The sequence below is a fragment of the Eurosta solidaginis genome, chromosome 3 (genome assembly GCF_040869045.1).
Source record: "Eurosta solidaginis isolate ZX-2024a chromosome 3, ASM4086904v1, whole genome shotgun sequence".
In the NCBI taxonomy this organism is placed as follows: domain Eukaryota; kingdom Metazoa; phylum Arthropoda; class Insecta; order Diptera; family Tephritidae; genus Eurosta; species Eurosta solidaginis.
Window position 1 is genome coordinate 106,146,699 of NC_090321.1, and position 21,100 is coordinate 106,167,798.

A 21,100-nucleotide genomic window follows, 5' to 3' on the forward strand; every position below is an offset into this window, starting at 1 on the left:
AGAGACAAGGGTACTATATTTATCGCAATATGCTTGGTAAAATATGCCAGTGAGCGTACATAAAATTCTGTTCCATGGAAAGGGTATAATCGTGTCTGCTATTCTTCCTATTGGTAAACTTTCCGAAGAAGCTCAAGAGTCCAGAAACCAAGATGCACGAAACTATCGTGAACTTTTCACCACAAAAAAGTCAAGAATTTGTAGTAACTTGGATTTGCTGCACAGGTTGCTGATAATATCGTGAGACCTGTTCATAAACAGTTTGTGGAAAACCCCTAGGTCAAAGCGGCGGGCCTTAACGAGTGAAGTTATTGGCTTATTATCTGAACCAGAGCATGTCGACGGTATTGACTCCGATTAACTTTATACCAGTTAAAATATCACTTTTTATTTATAAGTATGTTTTTCGATTCAGTTTTTACAAAAATATATGTACCAATGTTGTGTTTGAGTTTGAAAATAAAATTTTTTTAAATATTAATCAAAAGCCTCTAAGCTAAAGTTAAGAAATCTAAACAATTTTTATTTATATTGGCACTGGAAAATGCTTTTAAAGTAGAAAATATGATTATGTGAAATTTCACCTTATATGAGGGCAAGGAGGAAAAGTGGCGGATCACGCCCATTTTTATTCTCAAATCAGATTTAGGTATCTGCAACCACACTGCAAAATTTCAAATGAATTGCTCCATTGGTTTAGCTGTTATTATTTTTGGCATCCTAAAAGTGAAAAAAGTTACACTGTGCATCGGCTTAAACGATGACAAATGCAACGATTTCAATCGAACAGCTAAGTTAATATTTGCATTTGAACTACTTCCTACGACAATAGTAGGTGCTTTGATAAACTTATAATTAGATGTTAAGTTAGTATTATTATTAGATGATAGGTTAGTAGCCACTGATCCCTGATGGCCGGAATAGCCAGTTTTATTATTATCAGGTACAACAGAATTGATATAAGCATCACTAATGGAACGAGTGGCAGCATCACTAAACGAAATGGGTGAAAAAGGCAAATCAACAATAGGACATTGTTTGTTTGATACATTCCAGTCTTTTTAGTACTGTCATGTGTTGGTAGTTTTGTGTTTACCGCCGTATCATCTTGGCAAACTGATTTGCTTGTTATGCCTGACTGAACTGCTTCTGGATTTTCATTGCACTTAGCACACAGTTTCAGTTGGCCTGCCTCAACCTTTTGTCTACATTAGCATGGCATTACGAGATATGTAAGTTAACACATAATAAGTTTACTTACCTTTTTGGCTACATTTTTGCCTACCTTACAAAAAGCCTTTTAATTCTTTTGTGGTTCCCACATTAAAGTGAAATTCCGATTAATTTTATTTTGAAATAATAATAAACCTTATTAATAGTTTGCACTTCCTGTTTTGCACTCAATAAATAAAAAATGTCATTAAGCAAAAGTAACTAAATTTTGCTTCACACACCCCTCACTAGGCTAGGCACATTGTCGTTGGTGTGAGGGCCTAGCCGATCTCCATAGCGCCCGACTATGAGGCGGAGCTGTTTAGGACTGGCATCTCCGCCGTTTCGGCTCATAGGAGAGCGGCGGGATGTCGGTGACCAAGAAATGCCAACCCCCTAATCCAAGGTGATATGCGGACCGTACATATTGGACGATTTGCAGCCAGGGGATAAATTCGGCTGTATTCGAACGGAGCCTTCCCGATACCGGGCCACCTCGGGAAGTATTGATGGCCTTACCACAGTAAGGGACGCTGCTGTGGCGGACGGTTCTTTCCCCGTATATAATACTGGACCGCTGAGCCCGCCTTGTCGGGCAGGTGGTCGTACGACCAAGATGAAGGACTCATTACCTAATTGTAAAAAGGACGATGATAAGAGGACTGAGTCGCAAGCCAAGGACGACAAAAATGCATTAAGCGAGGCGTCGGACTCGGGGAGCGAGAGTAGTGCTGATTCAATGAACTCCGTGTTGGAAAAGCACACAAATGAAAACGGAGTAGAAGAGTGGAGACGGGTACGGAGCAGAGGAAGTAAAAGAGCTCACCCGCAGTACCGTGCAGTGGTCGACCCAACTGAAGTGGAGATCGTATAGTGTGTGAAGTATAATGGTGTGAAGCAACAACATCGCGAGCTTGATGTGGCTGGAGTGGTTCCAAACTTCCAAAGGCAAGGCACGAACGCGCGGTTTGAGGTGATGTATAAAGCGCAAATCCCCATGGAGGATACATTGCGTCTTCTGCAGAATCAGAATCCGAACATACCGACACAGCATTGGAAGGTATTTACTGTATCTCGGCCTACGGAGGCAGGTCAGTTCTACATCTTATTGGAAAAATATCTTTTGGTACAGGCAAAATTTATATGCGACTCAGGAAAAGAAAATTCGCAAACGGAAAGATGGGTGCGAGCTGTAGTAATGGTAAGGAAACAGCTGCATTCATATATGCTGCCTAATTACACTACTGAGGACCTCGTAATGTTAGCCGCTGAACAAAGGAATAAGCAGGCATTTAGCCTGGCATCCTGATACATAGCCCATGCTGCGGAGGTTCCACCGATGGAGTGCAATAGGGTAGTCCAGGACGAAGGTCGCAAAGGGTGGTTGGTCATAGGCGCGGATGCAAATGCGCACCACAATGCGTGGGGAGGAGCAGATACGAACGAGAGAGGCGAATCTCTATTTTGTTACATCCTGCAAACCAATTTGCAGATAGCCACAGGGGAAATGTCCCTACATACTGTAACGAATTTACTTGCAAATCCTCTTATTTGCAATCCTCTGCTAAGTTCGAATCACTAAACTGTTGAATAAATAACTCCAATTTGTAATAATGCAAAATGGCCTTTATTAAAGTACTTCACAATACACTCAAACTGTGCAACGAATAGCTTGCTTAATAACCACACTGATTGATAGCTCAATGAAACTCTACTATTCAAAATAATACTGCTATTGCTCGCTAGATATCGTCTTAATCGCAACTGCTTGACAACTCAAATCAAACTGAATTACTTCTTACTCGCTTGCCCCGCTTTTATAGTTTACGCTGCGTACTTCTAGGCTCTTCCATTTCCAGAACTTACTAGTTGTTTCGGCTACAAAATCGCCAGCCACAACTACGTGCACAAATTATTGCTCTCTCTTGTGACAACTCAGATAAGATATATGCATGTGTTTGTGCATTGCCGCTCCGCTGCTCGTATACGTACATATGTGTAGACGCAATTATTTATTCGTTTATGTAGATACATAAAGATTGAATTATTGATGTGAATGTTTGTAGTTTACAGTCTCTCGCGCGCACATAGGCATATAAGTAAATGCATCTGTGTGTGACATCTCTCTGGGCTGCCTTATATAAGTGTATACTTGATTTAATTATTAACGTAAATACTGCTTGGCATGGCCTAGCATCGCCTTAGTGATGGGATAATTTAGTGATGCTAATATCCGTGACACTGCCCTCCACCTAAGTCTGATCGTCCCGATCAGACAAATCTCTCGATCTAAACGTTGCTAGCCTTTCCAAATGGACCACCTTCATTTTGGTTCGTGGTTTACCGATGGTTTGTATGCGGTACACTACATCGTTGATCTGTTTTACAACTTTGTATGGGCCTTCCCAATTACACTGCAATTTCGGGGACAAACCTTTTTTACGTTGTGGGTTGTATAACAGCACCAAATCTCCTTCCTGAAAACCTTCTGAATTAATTGCTTTATCATATCTGGCTTTCATCTTGTCACTCATAATCTTTGTCCGCTGCCTTATCAGATCATGTATTTCTCTTAGCTCTTCTTCCAAATCACTAGTGGATTTCCTGACATTTCTCTCCGCATTGGCATCTATCACAAACTTCAAATCAGCTGGCAGTCTAAGGTCATTGCCAAAAATTACTTTTGCAGGGGTTTGGCCCGTTGTCTCATGCACTGCTGATCGGTAAGCCATCAAGAATAATGGTATGCGGGTATCCCATTCTTTATGGTACTTGTCCACTACTTTCCTTAAGTGCTCCTCCAATGTTCTATTGAATCGTTCTACCATACCATCGGATTGAGGATGCAATGCAGTTGTCCGTGTTTTTCGAATGCCCAATGACTTACACATTTCCTGGAACACAGCTGATTCGAAATTCCTGCCTTGGTCAAAATGTAACTCCATTGGTACACCATACCTTGCAACCCAATTGTTTATAAACACTTCTGCTACCGTTTCCGCTTCTTGATTTGGGATTGGGTATACCTCTGGCCATTTGCCGAAATAATCCATAACTACCAGTACATATTTGTTTCCGCCGTTGCTAGTAGGAAATGGACCGGCGACATCCATAGCGATCCTTTCAAATGGCGCACCTGAGTTATATGGCTTCATCTGGCCATGACTTCGTGTTCTGGGCCCTTTCGCTCTGCTGCAAACCTCGCAGTTCGCAATCCACTCAGTGACCGACTGACGGCAACCAACCCAATAGAATCTCTGTTTAATCTTCTCGAGCGTCTTCGTGATTCCAAGATGACCTCCGCTTGGACCATTATGCAGCTCGCTGAGCACATCAGGAATCCTCTTTCTGGGAACAACTATCAGTTTATTCTTGTATTTACCATCCTCACTCTCCCATACTCGATGAAGGCAACCGGATATCAATTCTAAACTGTTCCACTGTGCCCAATATGACTTCGCAATGGGACTCTCTGCTGACATCTCTTCTCTGTTTGGTCTTTCATTTCGTTCGAGCCCTTGCATAACACGTGACAGATCTGAATCTTCTAGCTGGCACTTTCTTAGCTGTTCCTTGTCCCATTCATCTGTACATGTTATAGTCATTAGCCGGACATCTATAATGTTCTCTTTAGCCTCGGCTTTTGAACAGTGCTTGCATTCCAAATTACATGGTCTTCGTGACATTGCATCGGCATTTCCATGGGTACTACCTTTTCGATGCTCAATGGAAAAGTCATAGCTTTGTAGTCGCTCGATCCACCGTGCCAATTGTCCTTCCGGATTACGGAACTGCAGTAGCCATTTTAAAGCTGCGTGATCTGTCCTGACACGGAATCGCTGGCCGTAGAGGTATTTGTGAAAATGTTTAACGCACTCTACCAATGCCAACAGCTCTCTCCGCGTAACGCAGTAGTTCCTCTCTGGTTTTCCAATCGAACGGCTGTAATATGCAACTACCTTCTCCTGTCCATCGACCAGTTGTGATAAAACGCCTCCTATAGCATATCCACTCGCATCTGTATCTAGAATAAATGTTGCTCCTGGAATCGGATATGCTAACATTGGGGCAGTGCACAAACGCTCCTGCAATGTTTGGAAAGCCACTTCTTGCTCCTTCTTCCATTCAAAAGCTTTATTTTTTCTTGTAAGCTCATGGAGGCTTTGGGCTACGCTGGAAAAATTTTGTACAAATCGGCGGTAATATGTGCACAGCCCAAGGAAACTTCTTAATTCATGTAGGTTCTGTGGTCTTGGCCAATCCTTTACAGCCTCTATCTTTTCGTTCGCAGTGCAGATGCCCTCTGTCGTTACCTTGTGACCCAAATAATTTACTTCCTTTTTAAACAGCGCACACTTTTCGGGACTTAACTTCAGACCAGCGCCAGCTATTCTTTGGAAAACTTCCTCCAAGTTCTTAAGATGTTCATCGAAATTCTTGCCCAATACGATGATGTCGTCCAGGTACACCAAGCATGTTTTCCAATGTAGTCCTTTCAATACCTGATCCATGAGTCTCTCGAAAGTAGCTGGTGCATTACATAGTCCAAAGGGCATTACTGTAAATTGCCAAAGACCATCTCCGACGCTGAAGGCTGTTTTTTCTTTGTCTTCCTCCTTTACCTCCACTTGCCAGTAGCCGCTTTTCAAGTCCAGTGTGGAAAACCATTTCGTACCAGAGAGCGAGTCCAGAGTGTCGTCAATTCTTGGCAATGGGTAGCTATCCTTTTTCGTAACGTCATTCAACTTCCGGTAGTCCACGCAAAACCTCATTTTTCCATCCTTCTTCTTTACAAGTACTACCGGTGAGCTCCAGGGACTAGCTGATAGTTCGATGACGCCGCTGTCGCTCATTTCTTGTATAATTTGACTCACAACTTGCCGCTTCGCCAGTGGAACACTACGTGGAGCTTGACGGATCGGCCTCGCATCTCCAGTGTCAATTTGATGTTTCACAACGTTGGTGCGGCCTGGTTTAGAACCATCCTGGTCAAATATGTTCGCGTACTTTAGGAGCAGTTGTTTTGCCTTACTCTGATATGCTTCCTCTAGCCCCTGCGTCCATGCCGTGATGTCATTTGAAAGATTAGTATTACTAGCTGAAACGTGTTCCTGGAGCTGTTCACAGTTAATAACTACTTCAGCCTCTTGGCATCTTCCCAAAATAGCTCCTTTAGTGAGTTTGAGTGGTGAATTGAACTCATTGAGTACTCTTACCGGAACACGTCCATCTTGTTTTGTCATAGCCAGGGTTTTTCCTACAAGTATGTTCAGTGCTGATTTGTTTGCTGCTTCGACAACCCACAATTTGTTTGTCCCACAATCTCCATCAACCTTTGCCCAGATGACTGCTTCGGATTTTGGTGGTATTCGCTGACTCTCTTCCACCAGCACTCGTTTACTGCTGTAGCCTCTCTCGTAGCCGAAATTAAGTGGTACATCCATGTTCTTATATCGCATCGTCTTGCTTTGCATGTCGATCTTGATGCCCTGGTCGATTAAGAAGTCCACTCCAATTATGATTTCATCAACAATCTCTGCCACTATAAAATTGTGTACTACCTTGACGTTCCCAATTGCGACTTCACATGATACTTCTCCTAGAACCGTGCTGTCTTCTCCAGTGGCTATACGCAATCTTGCTCCATGCAATGGTGTTATCTTCTTGTTGACTAAATCCGCTCGAATGATGGAATGAGATGCACCCGTATCTACAGTCAGTAAACGTTCCTTTCCATCCACATGTCCTCCCACAGTAAGATTGTTTGACCTTCTTCCAATTTGTGAGATAGAGATTATGGGGCATTCAATTGAGGGAGCCAGCTGTCGCCCCTTGCGGCTGACTCGCTTTAGTTTAACGATTGAGTGGATTTGGAGATTTGCTCATCTCCTTCAGCTCTGCGTTTACGGCCACCCACATTGTTGGAGCTATTGGGACCGGTGCTGCAATGTCGTGCAACATGACCTGGGTTGCCGCACTTGAAACATTTAATAACTCCGGCATTTTTCTGTTGTGATCCCTTCAGTGCTTCCAAAATTGTGTCTACCCATTCTGGCCTTTCTACTTCTACACGATGAGCCTTATATGCTGGTTTACTTAATAGGGAGGCAGTTTCCTGAGTCAATGCATGTGATACCGTTTCAGCAAATGTCAGTTTTGGGTTCGCGTATGTAGCTCGCTTCGTTTCCACGTCTCGTATGCCATTTATGAAGCTCTGGATTTTTACCCTTTCAGTGTATTCCACGGGTGCGTCTGCATTTGCAAGATGAGCCAATCTTTCAATATCTGAAGCAAACTCCTGCAATGTCTCATTTGCTTTTTGGTAGCGGTTTTGCAACTCAATTTGGAATATCTGTTTCCTATGCTCGCTTCCGTAACGTCTCTCTAAAGCGCTCATCAATGTTTCGTAGTGGTTCCGCTCGTACTCTGGGATGGTCTGTAAGATTTCCGCGGCAGGCCCTTTCAGTGCCACGAACAGAGCTGCAACTTTATCTTCAGCATTCCTTTGGTTCACTGCTGCGGTCTTCTCAAACTGTAGCTTAAAGACCTGAAAAGGAACAGAACCGTCAAAGGATGGTGTCTTTACCTTTGGATTACTCGCTGAAACAGCTGGGCGGTTTAGTTGTAACTGCTCCATACGACCTTTTAACGCTTCTATTTCGGCATCAATTTTGTCCTCGAGTTGTAAAATTTTTGCATCCTGCTCTTCCAGTTTCACAAAGAGCTGCGATGATACCTGTTCCGAAATTTGTGCCGACATTTCAGATATACGTGCCTCTTGCGCTTCCAGTTGAGATGCCAAATATGTCTTCTGTTCTTCCAATTGTGATGTTATACGGGTTTCCTGCGATTCCAGTTGGGATACCATATACGTCTTCTGTTCTTCAAGTTGTGAAGAAATTTGTGTCGACATTTCTGAAATACGTGTTTCTTGTGCTTCAATTTTCGATGTTACTGTCGACGTTTGTGCAGATATTGCAGCCAATATCAAGTCTGTGCTGGTAACCGTTTGCGATGTTTCGTTCTTCTCTTCAATTTTTGTTGTCTCCTCGCCATCAAGATGAAAGACATACTCTTCCACATCAATTCCTTCTGCTTCCATTGCCTCTCGTAGCCGTGCCTGAAGTTCAAGTTTAACGCCGCTTGTATTCAATCCACGGGTCTCCAACTCCTTCTTTAGTTGCTGGATCTTCAATTCACTGAACTTTGCCATGTCCTTGTTGTCCTTTGGAATTTATTCAACAATCCCACTTCTGACACCAATTGTAACGAATTTACTTGCAAATCCTCTTATTTGCAATCCTCTGCTAAGTTCGAATCACTAAACTGTTGAATAAATAACTCAAATTTGTAATAATGCAAAATGGCCTTTATTAAAGTACTTCACAATACACTCAAACTGTGCAACGAATAGCTTGTTTAATAACCACACTGATTGATAGCTCAATGAAACTCTACTATTCAAAATAATACTGCTATTGCTCGCTAGATATCGTCTTAATCGCAACTGCTTGACAACTCAAATCAAACTGAGTTACTTCTTACTCGCTTGCCCCGCTTTTATAGTTTACGCTGCGTACTTCTAGGCTCTTCCATTTCCAGAACTTACTAGTTGTTTCGGCTACAAAATCGCCAGCCACAACTACGTGCACAAATTATTGCTCTCTCTTGTGACAACTCAGATAAGATATATGCATGTGTTTGTGCATTGCCGCTCCGCTGCTCGTATACGTACATATGTGTAGACGCAATTATTTATTCGTTTATGTAGATACATAAAGATTGAATTATTGATGTGAATGTTTGTAGTTTACAGTCTCTCGCGCGCACATAGGCATATAAGTAAATGCATCTGTGTGTGACATCTCTCTGGGCTGCCTTATATATGTGTATACTTGATTTAATTATTAACGTAAATACTGCTTGGCATGGCCTAGCATCGCCTTAGTGATGGGATAATTTAGTGATGCTAATATCCGTGACAATACATTGGTCCAAAATCCAGCAATGTTCTTGATATTACACTGAGCTCCGAACGTGGTATATTAAGGTATGACAGCGTCCCTTTAAAGAGGGTAGAGAAGGGAGGAACCTTTAGAAACCCTAGGTCAACGAACTGGCTAAATTCCAGAAACAGGTAAAAACCAAACTGGGACAACCCAAAGAGGTTACCAATGTGGAGGAACTGGAGGAGTCTAATGAATTCCTAACATGGACGCTAATGACTTCGTATAACAAAGCTTTCCCTCTAAGAAGATTCAGAGGAAAAGCAAAGCCGCCATGGTGGATGTGTAGGGATATACTGAGGATCTACAAGCGTGAAATTTTCAGGGCGAAGAGAATCTCATGGGAAAGTTTCTGTACGGACATAGAGTGCACCAGCGAAACAGCACGGTTGAGATAAGTCCTAGCAAGGGGAAATATAATCCAGGGAAAAATAAAAAAGAGAACGGGGAATGGTCAAGTAATAGTGACGAATCCCTTGAGGTGCTTCTCGATACACATTTCCAATCGGGTTTTTTTGCGTAAACGGTGGTTCCTTGAAAAACCAATTAGATTTTTTTGATTTAAAGCGGTGCGTCCTTGTATAAATATGACATACATTTTTTTAATCGCGTTGCGTCCGAAGACATTTATATTACGAGTTTGAAAAGATGCGGTGCGCCCGTATCTATAAAATTAAAATCATACAATTTTGACTTTAAACGGTGCGTTCGTGAAAAAACATAATTTGATAACAGTTTGGCTTTTTTTTAAAATATATACTTTCACAAATTTCTTTTTAAAAAATATTTTCATAAAATTCCTTCAAAAATACTTTCATAATTTTTGAGCTCAACCTAAATCAGTTCTATATTCAAAATTCAGATTTTCGTTAAATTACCGGATAATTCTTTCAGTTTTACTCTCTCAAATCCCACTTGTCTTTCAATTCTGTATAACTTTTCAAATCAAGCATAATCTATTTTCGAATAATTCTCTCATTCAAATTGAATTTCCTTTAAATTCAATTTGTTTTCAATCTTCATAAACAAATTCCATATATCTTGCTCCATAAAATTTTAATATTTCGTCTATTCATTTCAATACGTATGGACCTAAAAGCCGGGAAGGTAGTTTCTAAAAATTCACATCCAGTTTCAAATTCCAAAAAATCAGAGCATGATTAAATTCCAAAAACGCAGAACAAGATTTAGATTCCAATAATTCAGATTCTGATTCAGCTTCAAGTGCATCGTCAACTGATGCCTTAACAAGTGAACATTATAAATTATCCCTGAGTACAGACTTTTTAGGATTTGCTGATCACCCTATAACTCCAAATTCTAGTTTTTCTATTATAACTCCGATTCTTACCGTTACAACCATGGCCGCAATCGAGGAGAAAAATCATTTATTAGTACGTGTGCTTCGATTATGCGAGAAAACTACAGACCCGTTAGCATTTGGTTCATTTATAAATAAAGTTGAATTAATGGAAGCATTCTCTGAAGAAACTTTAACTCCTACTTTCATTGCATTTTTAAAATCCAAACTTGAAGGCAAAGCTCGTGAAGTCTTACCAGCGGAAATAAATTCAGTCAGCCAAATTGTGTATGATTCACCTAGGGAGGTAGGATTGTCCTTGAATGGAATTTTAACTACCACCCGACCATCAGAGTTTCGAGTAACGGTGTCGTTATATAATTTTTCGCAACTATATTGTTCAGGGGTCCAAACATCCACTTTTGTTGTAACTTCTTCAATCTACTATAGTTTTTTCAACTTTGAGTCGATGGAGTCCTCACAAACAAGTAAGCAGTTCGGTTTGAGCTTATTAGAGCTAGTACGATAGCGTCCAGTAATGTTTTTTTATAAAATGGATTGTTACCAAGTTTTATTGGTCCCACACAAAGTAAGCTGAAAAACCTCTCTGTCCCTAAAAGCAAATGGTTTTTTTTTTTTGAATTTATAAAATTGATCATCAGCGAGCACAACGTTTGATGGGTAATGCCATGAAGATGTGTATATCTCCGGTTCTGGCTGATAAGCGATGTGCGGCGTGATACAAAACGTGAGTGGTACTTCAAACCCTGTGGCTTGCGACTTAATATTCGTAGATGTTTTATATTATGGCGGCCACCGTGGTGTGATGGTAGCGTGCTCCGCCTACCACACCGTATGCCCTGGGTTCACATCCCGAGTAAAGCAACATCAAAATTTTAGAAATAAGGTTTTTCAATTAGAAGAAATTTTTTTTAAACGGGGTCGCTCCTCGGCAGTGTTTGGCAAGCGGTCCGGGTGTATTTCTGCCATGAAAAGCTCTCAGTGAAAATATCTGCCTTGTAGATGCCGTTCGGAGTCGGCATAAAATATGTAGGTCCCGTCCGGCCAATTTGTAGGGAAAATCAAGAGGAGCACGACGCAAAGTGGAAGAGAAGCTCGGCCTTAAATCTCTTCGGAGGTTATTGCGCTGACTAGAAAGTTGATGTGCAGTTCGATAATTGATGTCCCTCCGACAGGCAATTAATGCAAAGACACATTTTCTTCAAATGGTCAAAGCGTTGCGACACACTAAGAGCCTTGAACCGGTCGCAGTTTTGTATTTTGTGGGCTGTACTAGAACACACCGAGCACAATGAATTTGAACAAGCAAATGAATAACCCTTGTTTTGATTCTTTACCTTTGATGCCTTGATGAGGCTATGACGTACAGGTCCCACCGCGTGAGCATTGTCAATCGAGTCGAGGTATTGGCAACGTCTATCTAAAACCTTGGTGCAATCTGTCTAGCTAAGTAGTGTTTTGAAATCTAACGGCTCCTTTCATTTATGATTGGTTTCTTCATCTGCTTTCTGCAAAACTAAATAAATAAGCATGGCTTCTGCAATATGGCTCTCACTTCCCAATGACAATAACGAACTGTAAATTGCGGACGCTTTGTCGATAAGGCTTCTCTACTGCCAACCGTTTGGTTTCGAAGTAGGTGAAAGCTTGAATAGAGAAGAAATATTTTCTAAAAATATAAGGGTCGTATTTTCATACCGGGATTTAAGTATTTCCAAAACCTTCGAATAATTTTCATTGGAAACTGGGAACGCTTCGATAGTTTCTAACGCGGGACCCTGGAGACAGTTGCGCAATTGATTGAATTTTTCTATGTTAGATAGGCTAAACTCTCTATCGATGATTTGGTTAAAAGAAGTAATGAAATTTTGATATTCAGAATACTTGCCTCAGAAAGCTGCGATTGAAGAATTAATTTCGTTGTTATGTACAGCTCTTCTAAGTCTACACGACCACTGTCCTCCGAATCCAGTTTTTCTATGTCCGTTTGTGTAGACAACACATTTTTGAAATACGACTCAAGAATATTGCTCAAGGTCCTCGAGCGGCATTGTAATAATCACCCCTATTACGGTTGTCAACGTCAACCATCACTTCGTATCGTCGTCGACATCACGTCGTATCAACATCAATGTCACGTCAATGCATAATTGGTATTTACTAAGGCAATGTATTGATGTCGACGTGATATCGATAAAAATACAATCCCTATATTTTTGACAGTTGTTTATTTACAGTTTGTATTGAGTTAATTTTTTGTTTAGTGACCAATTTGTGGATCTAAATAATTGCTGAAATCTTTTAGCGCACAATTAGCATTCCGGGCGAAATACACACAAGGAATTTGTTTACGAACTTTCGTGAATATATTGTAGTTGTTTGCATTTCTCTTTAGTACACCATTAGCAACTCCTCTACCTCCCAGAGCGTGGTGCACTAATGGAAAACTTAATCGAATTCGGGAGGGGTATCAAAATACCCGAATTGACCTCGGTATTAATAATGTGAAGGCGGAAATAAAAAGTCCTTGAAATTTCACAAAAACCTTTTAATGAACCACTTGAAAGCTTCAACTGTTTTTGTTTTTTTGCAAATATTTCCTAACGCTAGTAAAATTTTTATATTCCGCCTTCGGATTATTAAAATCGAGGTCAATACGTGCCTTTTGGTACCTCTACAGAGTTGTTTGGACGTGTTTTAGCAGTCAACCGCTGCCCTAGAACGTTACCACAATTCTATTAAACTGACTATTGGTTATTTTGACTATTTTCTGAAATTAAATAAAAGAATAATAAATAAGGAGCATAAAAAGCCAAATAAAAAAGGTTATTTTTTGAATTTTTAATAGCTGAATTCTGTATTGCCGCGCTTGTCGTCACCAAAAACTATGTCGACAAATTTTGTGCCGCGCCACGTCAACACAGAACATTGTTTTAACCAATACCAAAAAAGCGTCAACACCCTGCAAAAATTGTTGGATTACGTGTTCCATTTTCTTCATGTTGGAGTACTCTAACAATACTCCTTTGCAATGCGTTTTCGGACCACCATCAGCCGATCATTGCTCGTTTTTTAACGACCGTGATCACGACACGATGACGATCGAACAGAGTTGCCAAAAGTAAAATATTGCATACAAATAACTGATAATAAAATTTTACTATGGCAACTCTGATAAAATGCAACCGCGCACTGGTTTTATGTACACATACTATAGTATAGAGAAATATTAGTTTCTTTATTTCTATCTCTATTTAATTCTTTGCGACACAATTCCTCTTTAGTACTTTGGCATATGATCTTCTGTGGGTGCTCCATGGAGTACTACAGTGAAAGTACTTTGGAAAGTACTCTCACGTATGTACTCTATGGAATACTCACAAACAAAGCGAGAGTGGGATCACCTACTCCTCTCCTAGGACATCGCAATGTTAATTGGAACACATTTTTTGTATGAATACAGATTAGGTTTAGAACACTCCTATACTCCTAAAGGAGTATTCCTTACACTGTTTATGGAGTACTCGCGTTTTTTGAAGGGCACCTGTCAATAGTTATCGACGTTGACAACGCCGATACCAATTCATGAGCGTCGACACTAATTTCCTCACTACTGACAACCGTAATAGGGGCGAATACTTTATTTAAAATGTGCGAAAGCTTAGTACGTGCTAATAAATGTTTGAGGTATGTGGCTGGACGTACTTGGTATGTGCCAGCGTGCAATAAATAAACTACTTTATTACTTTATTATACTCTGGTATAGGTTACCGCAACATGTTTAATTAACAGCCTTTTGCGGACGACAACGCAGATACTTCACCAAGTGATCTAATTTCGTAATTTCTTATAAATTTTTTCCTTTTTTATTGTATGTGGATATACATATGCATGTACATAAACGTTTTGGTCGCATCAAAGTGAAAAAAGGGGCTAGCCGTTCATTGTTATTCATGGCGGTGCCAGAGCAACAAAGCAAAGCAAAGCAATCGAAATATATTATTTCATATTTTTCACTTATCTTACAAAATATTTCTACAAAACTTTGCATTTTTTATAAATTTTAATAAGTTTTTATCAGCTTACTTGCTGATTTATTTGAAAATAATGAAACCGAACGGATTTCTTGGAGTTTTTTTTTTTGCGTATTTTAGGCAACTCTATAGCCAGCTGATTTCAACACCCATTCTTGGAAACGAATGAACTTTTGCTTACAATTGAATGAACAGACAGCTGATTTCAAGCCCCATTCCTGGAAACGATTTGAGAGAGAATGAATGTTTCGTATCAGGTCATCAGTAAGCTGAAGCGGCCGTTACGGACGTTTGTCGTACGAAATACGTTTGACCGAACCCTCAAGCCCGTAGGAATCAATTTGTGCGTCTGTGTACATGTACATAACATATTTGTGTGTTTATTGTTTAGAACAATGCACTGTTGCCATTGACAAGTTTGCATGCATGCTTATGGAAACATCAACTTTTTCCATTTTAATTTTTGATGTTGTAAAAGGCTGGAATTAATATTAAATAAATATAAATAGATTGCATATTTTTAATCTGCACTTTTACATAATTATTTCGAATTTATTTTCACAATTTTTCATATTTTAATTAGGTGTTTTTGCATAAAACTGCAAACGGTCAAAAATTAGCGCACACAAGTTTACTAGGCAACTATGTCTAGTGAGAGAGCGATCAGCTGACACGTTCTTACGGAAAAAATCAAAATTGTTTTGATTTCTACGTTCCGGGATACGTACGTATGGGCGTTGCACGTCGGTGAGTTTTCGTTTAAATTGCACATTCATAAGATAGGTCGGGTCAGCTGGCACGTTTTTTCTACGTACGTTCGTGGGTAACTGACGCTTGAATTTAAAGTAGTGCATTCGCAAGTGTTCCTGACCTACGGCAACATGCAGGGTGTGTCGTTAGGTGACCCAGCAAAAGCATTATTTACGTTATAAGTTTACCTACAACAGAAAAAATCTACTGTAGAGCTTTATAAATAAGACCGATAAAAATAGGACAAAGCATTAATAAACTAGAGTATAAGTCAATTTTAACATGTGAAAATAAAATTTATGGAAAAACAGGAAATTGTAAATCATATATGAAATTATCAATTTGTTCAAGAGATATTGTAAAAGATATTACGAATGGCACGTGCATAATACAGCTGCTAAAAAGTAAAATAAATAATTGTACCAAGATAAATAAATCAACATGTAAAATCAGTAGAAATGATTTCAGATGACATAATTTTTATACTCAGCGTGCTTTGCACACAGAGTATATTAACTTTGATTGGAAAACGGTTGGTTGTACAGGTATAAAGGAATCGAGATAGATATAGACTTCCGTATATCAAAATCATCAGCGTCGAAAAAAAATTTGATTCAGATATGTCCGTCCGTCTGTCCGTTAACATGATAACTTGAGTAAATATTGAGATATCTTCACCAAATTTGGTACACGAGCTTATCTGGACCCAGAATAGATTGGTATTGAAAATGAGCGAAATCGCCCACTTTTTATATATATAACATTTTGGAAAACACAAAAAATCGGATTATTTAGTAAATAATACACCTAGAGTGTTGAAATTCGACGTGTGGGCTGATATTGGGACTCTTGATAAAAATTTGGAAACATTTTTAAAATGGGCGTGGCACCGCCCACTTCTGATAAAATCAATTTTACAAACATTATTAATGATAAATCAAAAATTGGTATGGTACTATGTGGAATGCTTTGAAGAAAAATTAACGAAATCGGTTAAGGACCACCCCCACTTTTATATAAAAGATTTTTAAAAGGGTCGTGGACGAAAAAAAAAATAAGCTATATCTTAGCGAAAAAGAGCTTTGTATCAATAGAATTTTACTTTTTAAATTTAATTATAACATTAAATTGGTAAACACTCAAATTTTCGAAAATAGGTGTGGCACCGCCCCTTTTATGACTAAGCAATTTTCTATGTTTCGGAACTATAACTCGAAGAAAAATTAACGGATCGTACTAACATTGGGTACACAGATTTTCCCTATAGCAGGAAATATTTTTAGGAAAATGGACGAGATCGGTTAAAGACCACGACCACTTTTATATAAAGGAATTTTAAAAGGGTCGTAGACGAAAATAATAAGCTATATCTTAGCGAAAAAGAGCTTTGTACCAATAGAATTTTACTTTTTAAATTTAATTATAACATTAAATTGGTAAACACTCGAATTTTCGAAAATAGGTGTGGCACCGCCCCTTTTATGACTAAGCAATTTTCTATGTTTCGGAGCTATCACTCGAAGAAAAATTAACGGATCGTAATAAAATTGGGTACACAAATTTTCCCTATAGTAGAAAATATTTCTAGTAAAAATGGACGGGATCGGTTAAAGACCGCGCAACTTAGATATAAAGCAAGTTTAAAAGTGTCGTAGACTAGAATAATAAACTATAACTTACCAAAAAATAGTTTGGGATCAATGATATTTCACTTATCAAGTTTTATTGTAAGAGGAAATGGGGAGACTTTTTTTAAACGGGCGGTGCCACGTATTATGTAGAAAAGTAATTTATCTGAAATGAAGTGTGCAATTGAAGTTCACGCTGAGTATTTTATGTTCAGTTATACTGGAACTTAGACACCTTTACTTGTTTTAAATAATTTTAATGGTAATGTAAAATTCGAAAATGAATGTATAGAACTTCAAGGTTCATATTTAATTAAACATGTTATATTATTCAAAATAAATAACGATAAAGAACCCCTTGCTGGCTATATTACAGCTAAGAGCAACACATAATAAAATGGAAGAAATGTTATCTCTAGACTTAATTAAGGAACTATAATTAAATGAAGTAAAAGAAATATCAATTTTAAGAAAGAAAAACACTATATTTATATCATTTTACATAATACTATAATTATTATTGTATTCACAATTGCAATGAAATTACTAAAAAAATTTAAAAGTAATAAAGTTCAAATATCAAACCAGAGCCCTATTGACATAGGGATTGAAGACCTGCCTAAATGTTAAGTAAACTCATCGATCGAGGACGCTCCAGTTTAAGGTCGGAGGAGTTAACACATAATAAGTTTACTTACCTTTTTGGCCACATTTTTGCCTAACTTACAAAAAACGTTTAATTCTTTTGTGGTTCCCACATTAAAGTAAATTCCGATTAATTTTATTTTGAAGTAATAATAAACCTTATTAATATTTTGCACTTCCCGTTTTGCAATCAATAAATAATTTTATAAGCTCGAGGCTTTATCGAAATAACGCACAGTGTTATACTTTGTATTTGTATTTTCGATATTTCGACTTCAGTCTGAAGTCATCATCAGGACTGTGAAACAAAAACAATAATTATAACATTTTCAAAAAATCCAGCATAAACCAAATACCACTTACACAATTGAGTATGTTATACAGACTAACAATATGTGCGAAAATGAAGAATGTGGGAGACAAATAATCATACAAAAATATTAACAATATTTTAAAGCACCGTAAATGTAAACAAAATGTTTGCAAAAACAAAAGTACATCGAGTGGCTAAAAGTACGACATACAAGCATATATATATATATATATATATATATGTATATATACATCATCTCATTTCCTTATTGTTGTGGAGAGATCTTTCTACCGTGCAATGCTGTTGCCTTAAAACCAAGTCCCGATACACATGTGCACAGTGGTCAGTGTCCGCTTTAAAATTCATCCTAGTACTATTAGGGGTGTTCGCTATATGAAGCAATTCCAAAGTAAATCGTTTATAATAATTTCTCTCCTCATGTAAAATAGCTACATTATCGAAGTGTGGATAATGCCCCGTATATTTACAATGGGCTGACAAGGCCGTCTTATTTTCCGAATAATTGTTTCTTAACTTAATATTAGATCTGTGGGCGGACTTGACTGGTATAAAAAGCCGACCGCATCCGGAAGACTCATCAAATTTAACTCTAAACACGAAAACAAAACAATTATAATTACGGCGAGTAACTTTATAAGAAGAGTTCTCTCAATAAGTGACAAGATTTTTCACAAGAAGAATATCGACATTTCAAAGAAACTGAAAAATAATGAATTTCTCATAAAGTTTGTAACGAAGCTTTTCCTTGCCCCGGTGCTTCTTCAGTAATTGCTGGGGTATACTCGCCGTGTCCAAGGTTCGTTTACAATAAATTTGTATTTCGGAGCACCTTGCAAATCGTTTTGATATAAAAATTCACTTTATTACTTAACTCCTTAAACTATAATATAAAATGTATAAAAGCTGCGTATGTATAATTCACTCCAGTTGATGCTTGCTATATGATTAGTCGTGGGCTAACGGTCCCTCGTGCCCCGTTAGGAGCGTTCCGTTAGGTCGCCTTACTGGTCGCTGCCTGGGTATGTGTAAATGTATCTCAGTGACGCCTTGCGTCGGCGTGTTTCTACTACGGTTAGCGACTACACTGTCTCTGCTGCGGCTGTCGGTGCGTCTGCGTGGGTGTAGCTCTGGTATGGTTGACGTCGTATGTTAGCGTGACTCTGCTGTGGTCAACGTCGTATGATCGTGTAGTTCTGCTGCGGCCAGAATCGTATATTTGCGTAGTTCTGCTGTGGCCAACGTCGTATTTATGCGTGACTTTGCTGCGGCCAACGTCGTGTATTTGCGTAACTCTGCTGCAGTTAACGTCGTGTATTTGCGTGACTCTGCTGCCGAAGCTTATGGCGGTGGCGCGCGGGCTCGTGACGTTGTGGGCCTTCGCTTAGCAGTGAGTGAGCGTAGTCTAAGGCGTCTTAGAGCTGTTAAAACTAGCTTACCAACAATCCTCAAGCCACGGTTTCCTCCTATGAAGGAAACCGTCTTGCGATGGTTAAAACCGATACACCTTTAAGATGCCGTTCAATTGCTGCTCAGGTGACAATCAAAACTTCTCGTCCCATTAGGGAGATCCGTTAGCCTCGGTACAGTCACGGTGTGGCGTTTCACTCCGATTCACTTCTACTGTGATTTGCCGACGTACTTCTGCCGCTTGTTCCGCTAGTGATGTTTCAGAGACTTGTTTGTGTTTCGCGTTGTGTTGGCTATGTTGCTGATCGTGTTCTTTTGTAGAGTTTTTATTTCTGTTGCGTTGTCTGTGCTACTAATCCTGTGTTGTGTGGCGGTGGTTTTGTGTGGGCCAAATTAATGGTTTAGATTTGGTCGCCACATTCCCCAAGGGTTCGCTACGTTGTGGGGTGCCAGTATGACGCGCTTACCAAACAGGTCTGTATTTCTCAGCCATCGGTGTATGCGCCGATGGTTTTCTCCTCATTTCCCTTTTAGATGAGCAGGCAGATTACAAATGGGCTTAGTGTGGTGCCTTGTTGCCCGAAATCGATTTCCAGGTCCTTCGCCCACGCGTCGATGACCGTGTCGGTGAGCCAGGGGCTTCCCTCGAGGGAATGGGGATCGGTTGCGTAGAGTGCGATACCGCGTGGTCTCGGTGGGAAAATTATCTCCGGTCCTTCCATCTCCTGCGTCATTGACTCATCGTCCGATGATAGCTCGATCGTATCGGGCTGCTTTATTTGGCTATGTGGCTGGCCGTTATTGGCCTTATCAATCGTGGTGGCCTGGGCTACCAGGACGTTAGTTGGTGTTGGCGGTACGGTTGTTTGCATGTCGGCCTCGACCGATGCCCCCTCCGGTGCTGCGTGTGTGGCGTTCGCAAACGAAGCAGTTGCGCGCCTGGCTATGGTTTCGGTGATGGATGTGCTCGCCGCGACCATGCGTGCTGCCTGCGCGTACGAGACGGCGACGCATCTGACGTTCGTCACCGTGGTGTCTGCGTTTGCCGCAACTATGCGTGCGGCGTACTCGATTGCCTTGGGATCGTTATCGGCGTCCTGAGCGGTTGCGCGTGCTGCGGTGCTGGCGTTGGCAGCAATTGTTGCTCGCGCTTGTTCCGTAGCGCGCGTGCCATTGGCGTCGGTGTTCGCAGCTGCATCCCTCTCCAGCAGCAAAGCCCTGGGGCGTTTTGCTTCCTCCTCCTCATAGCGTAGGCGAAGCCGTTTGGCGCTTTTGGCGAACTTGCATCAAAATTTTCGCTTGAACTCATTGTCTGTTGTGTTTAAATGTGGATTTTTACTCGCTTGCACTTGCCGTGTTGTCACCTCGGTAGTTTGTGATCGAATGACTGGTGCCAGTCTGGTGTTCTCTGCTCCCTGCCTGTTTCGTTTTTTGTTTATTTAATTTTGATTGTTTTATTATTTCCTGATTTCGTGGTTTCGCCAACTTCCCATGAGTGGTATTCCTTCATATCGGCGATGCTTGCCGTCTTCTCCTTCCCGCTATCGATTTTCCGTAATTTGACAATTACTGGGGAGACGTACCCCAGGATTTGGTAAGGGCCATCATACTTGGTGGCTAATTTCGCTGCAAATCCCTCAATTGCCTTGGACAAGTGATGCTCCTTGGCAAGGACTAACTCGCCGACTGCGGGGGTCCATTTTCTCCGCCGTAAATTGTAATGACGTGCTTGATCTACTGCCGCTGCTCCATATTCTGCCCCA

General features: G+C 40.1%; 1 protein-coding gene across 3 annotated transcripts in view; it reads left to right on the plus strand.

Moving 5' to 3' along the window:
• Positions 1-21,100, plus strand: part of LOC137244220 (scavenger receptor class B member 1) — a 159,743-nt gene that overhangs the window by 74,511 nt on the left and 64,132 nt on the right. The window contains exon 5 of one of the 3 annotated variants that reach the window (XM_067772909.1): positions 15,157-17,661. The exons of the other annotated variants lie outside the window; for them this stretch is intronic. Within the exon in view, the coding sequence (XP_067629010.1) occupies positions 15,157-15,225 (69 nt within the window). The 3' untranslated portion in view covers positions 15,226-17,661. Of the gene's footprint in view, positions 1-15,156; positions 17,662-21,100 lie in introns of those variants that run through there. 3 annotated transcript variants of the gene reach the window in all.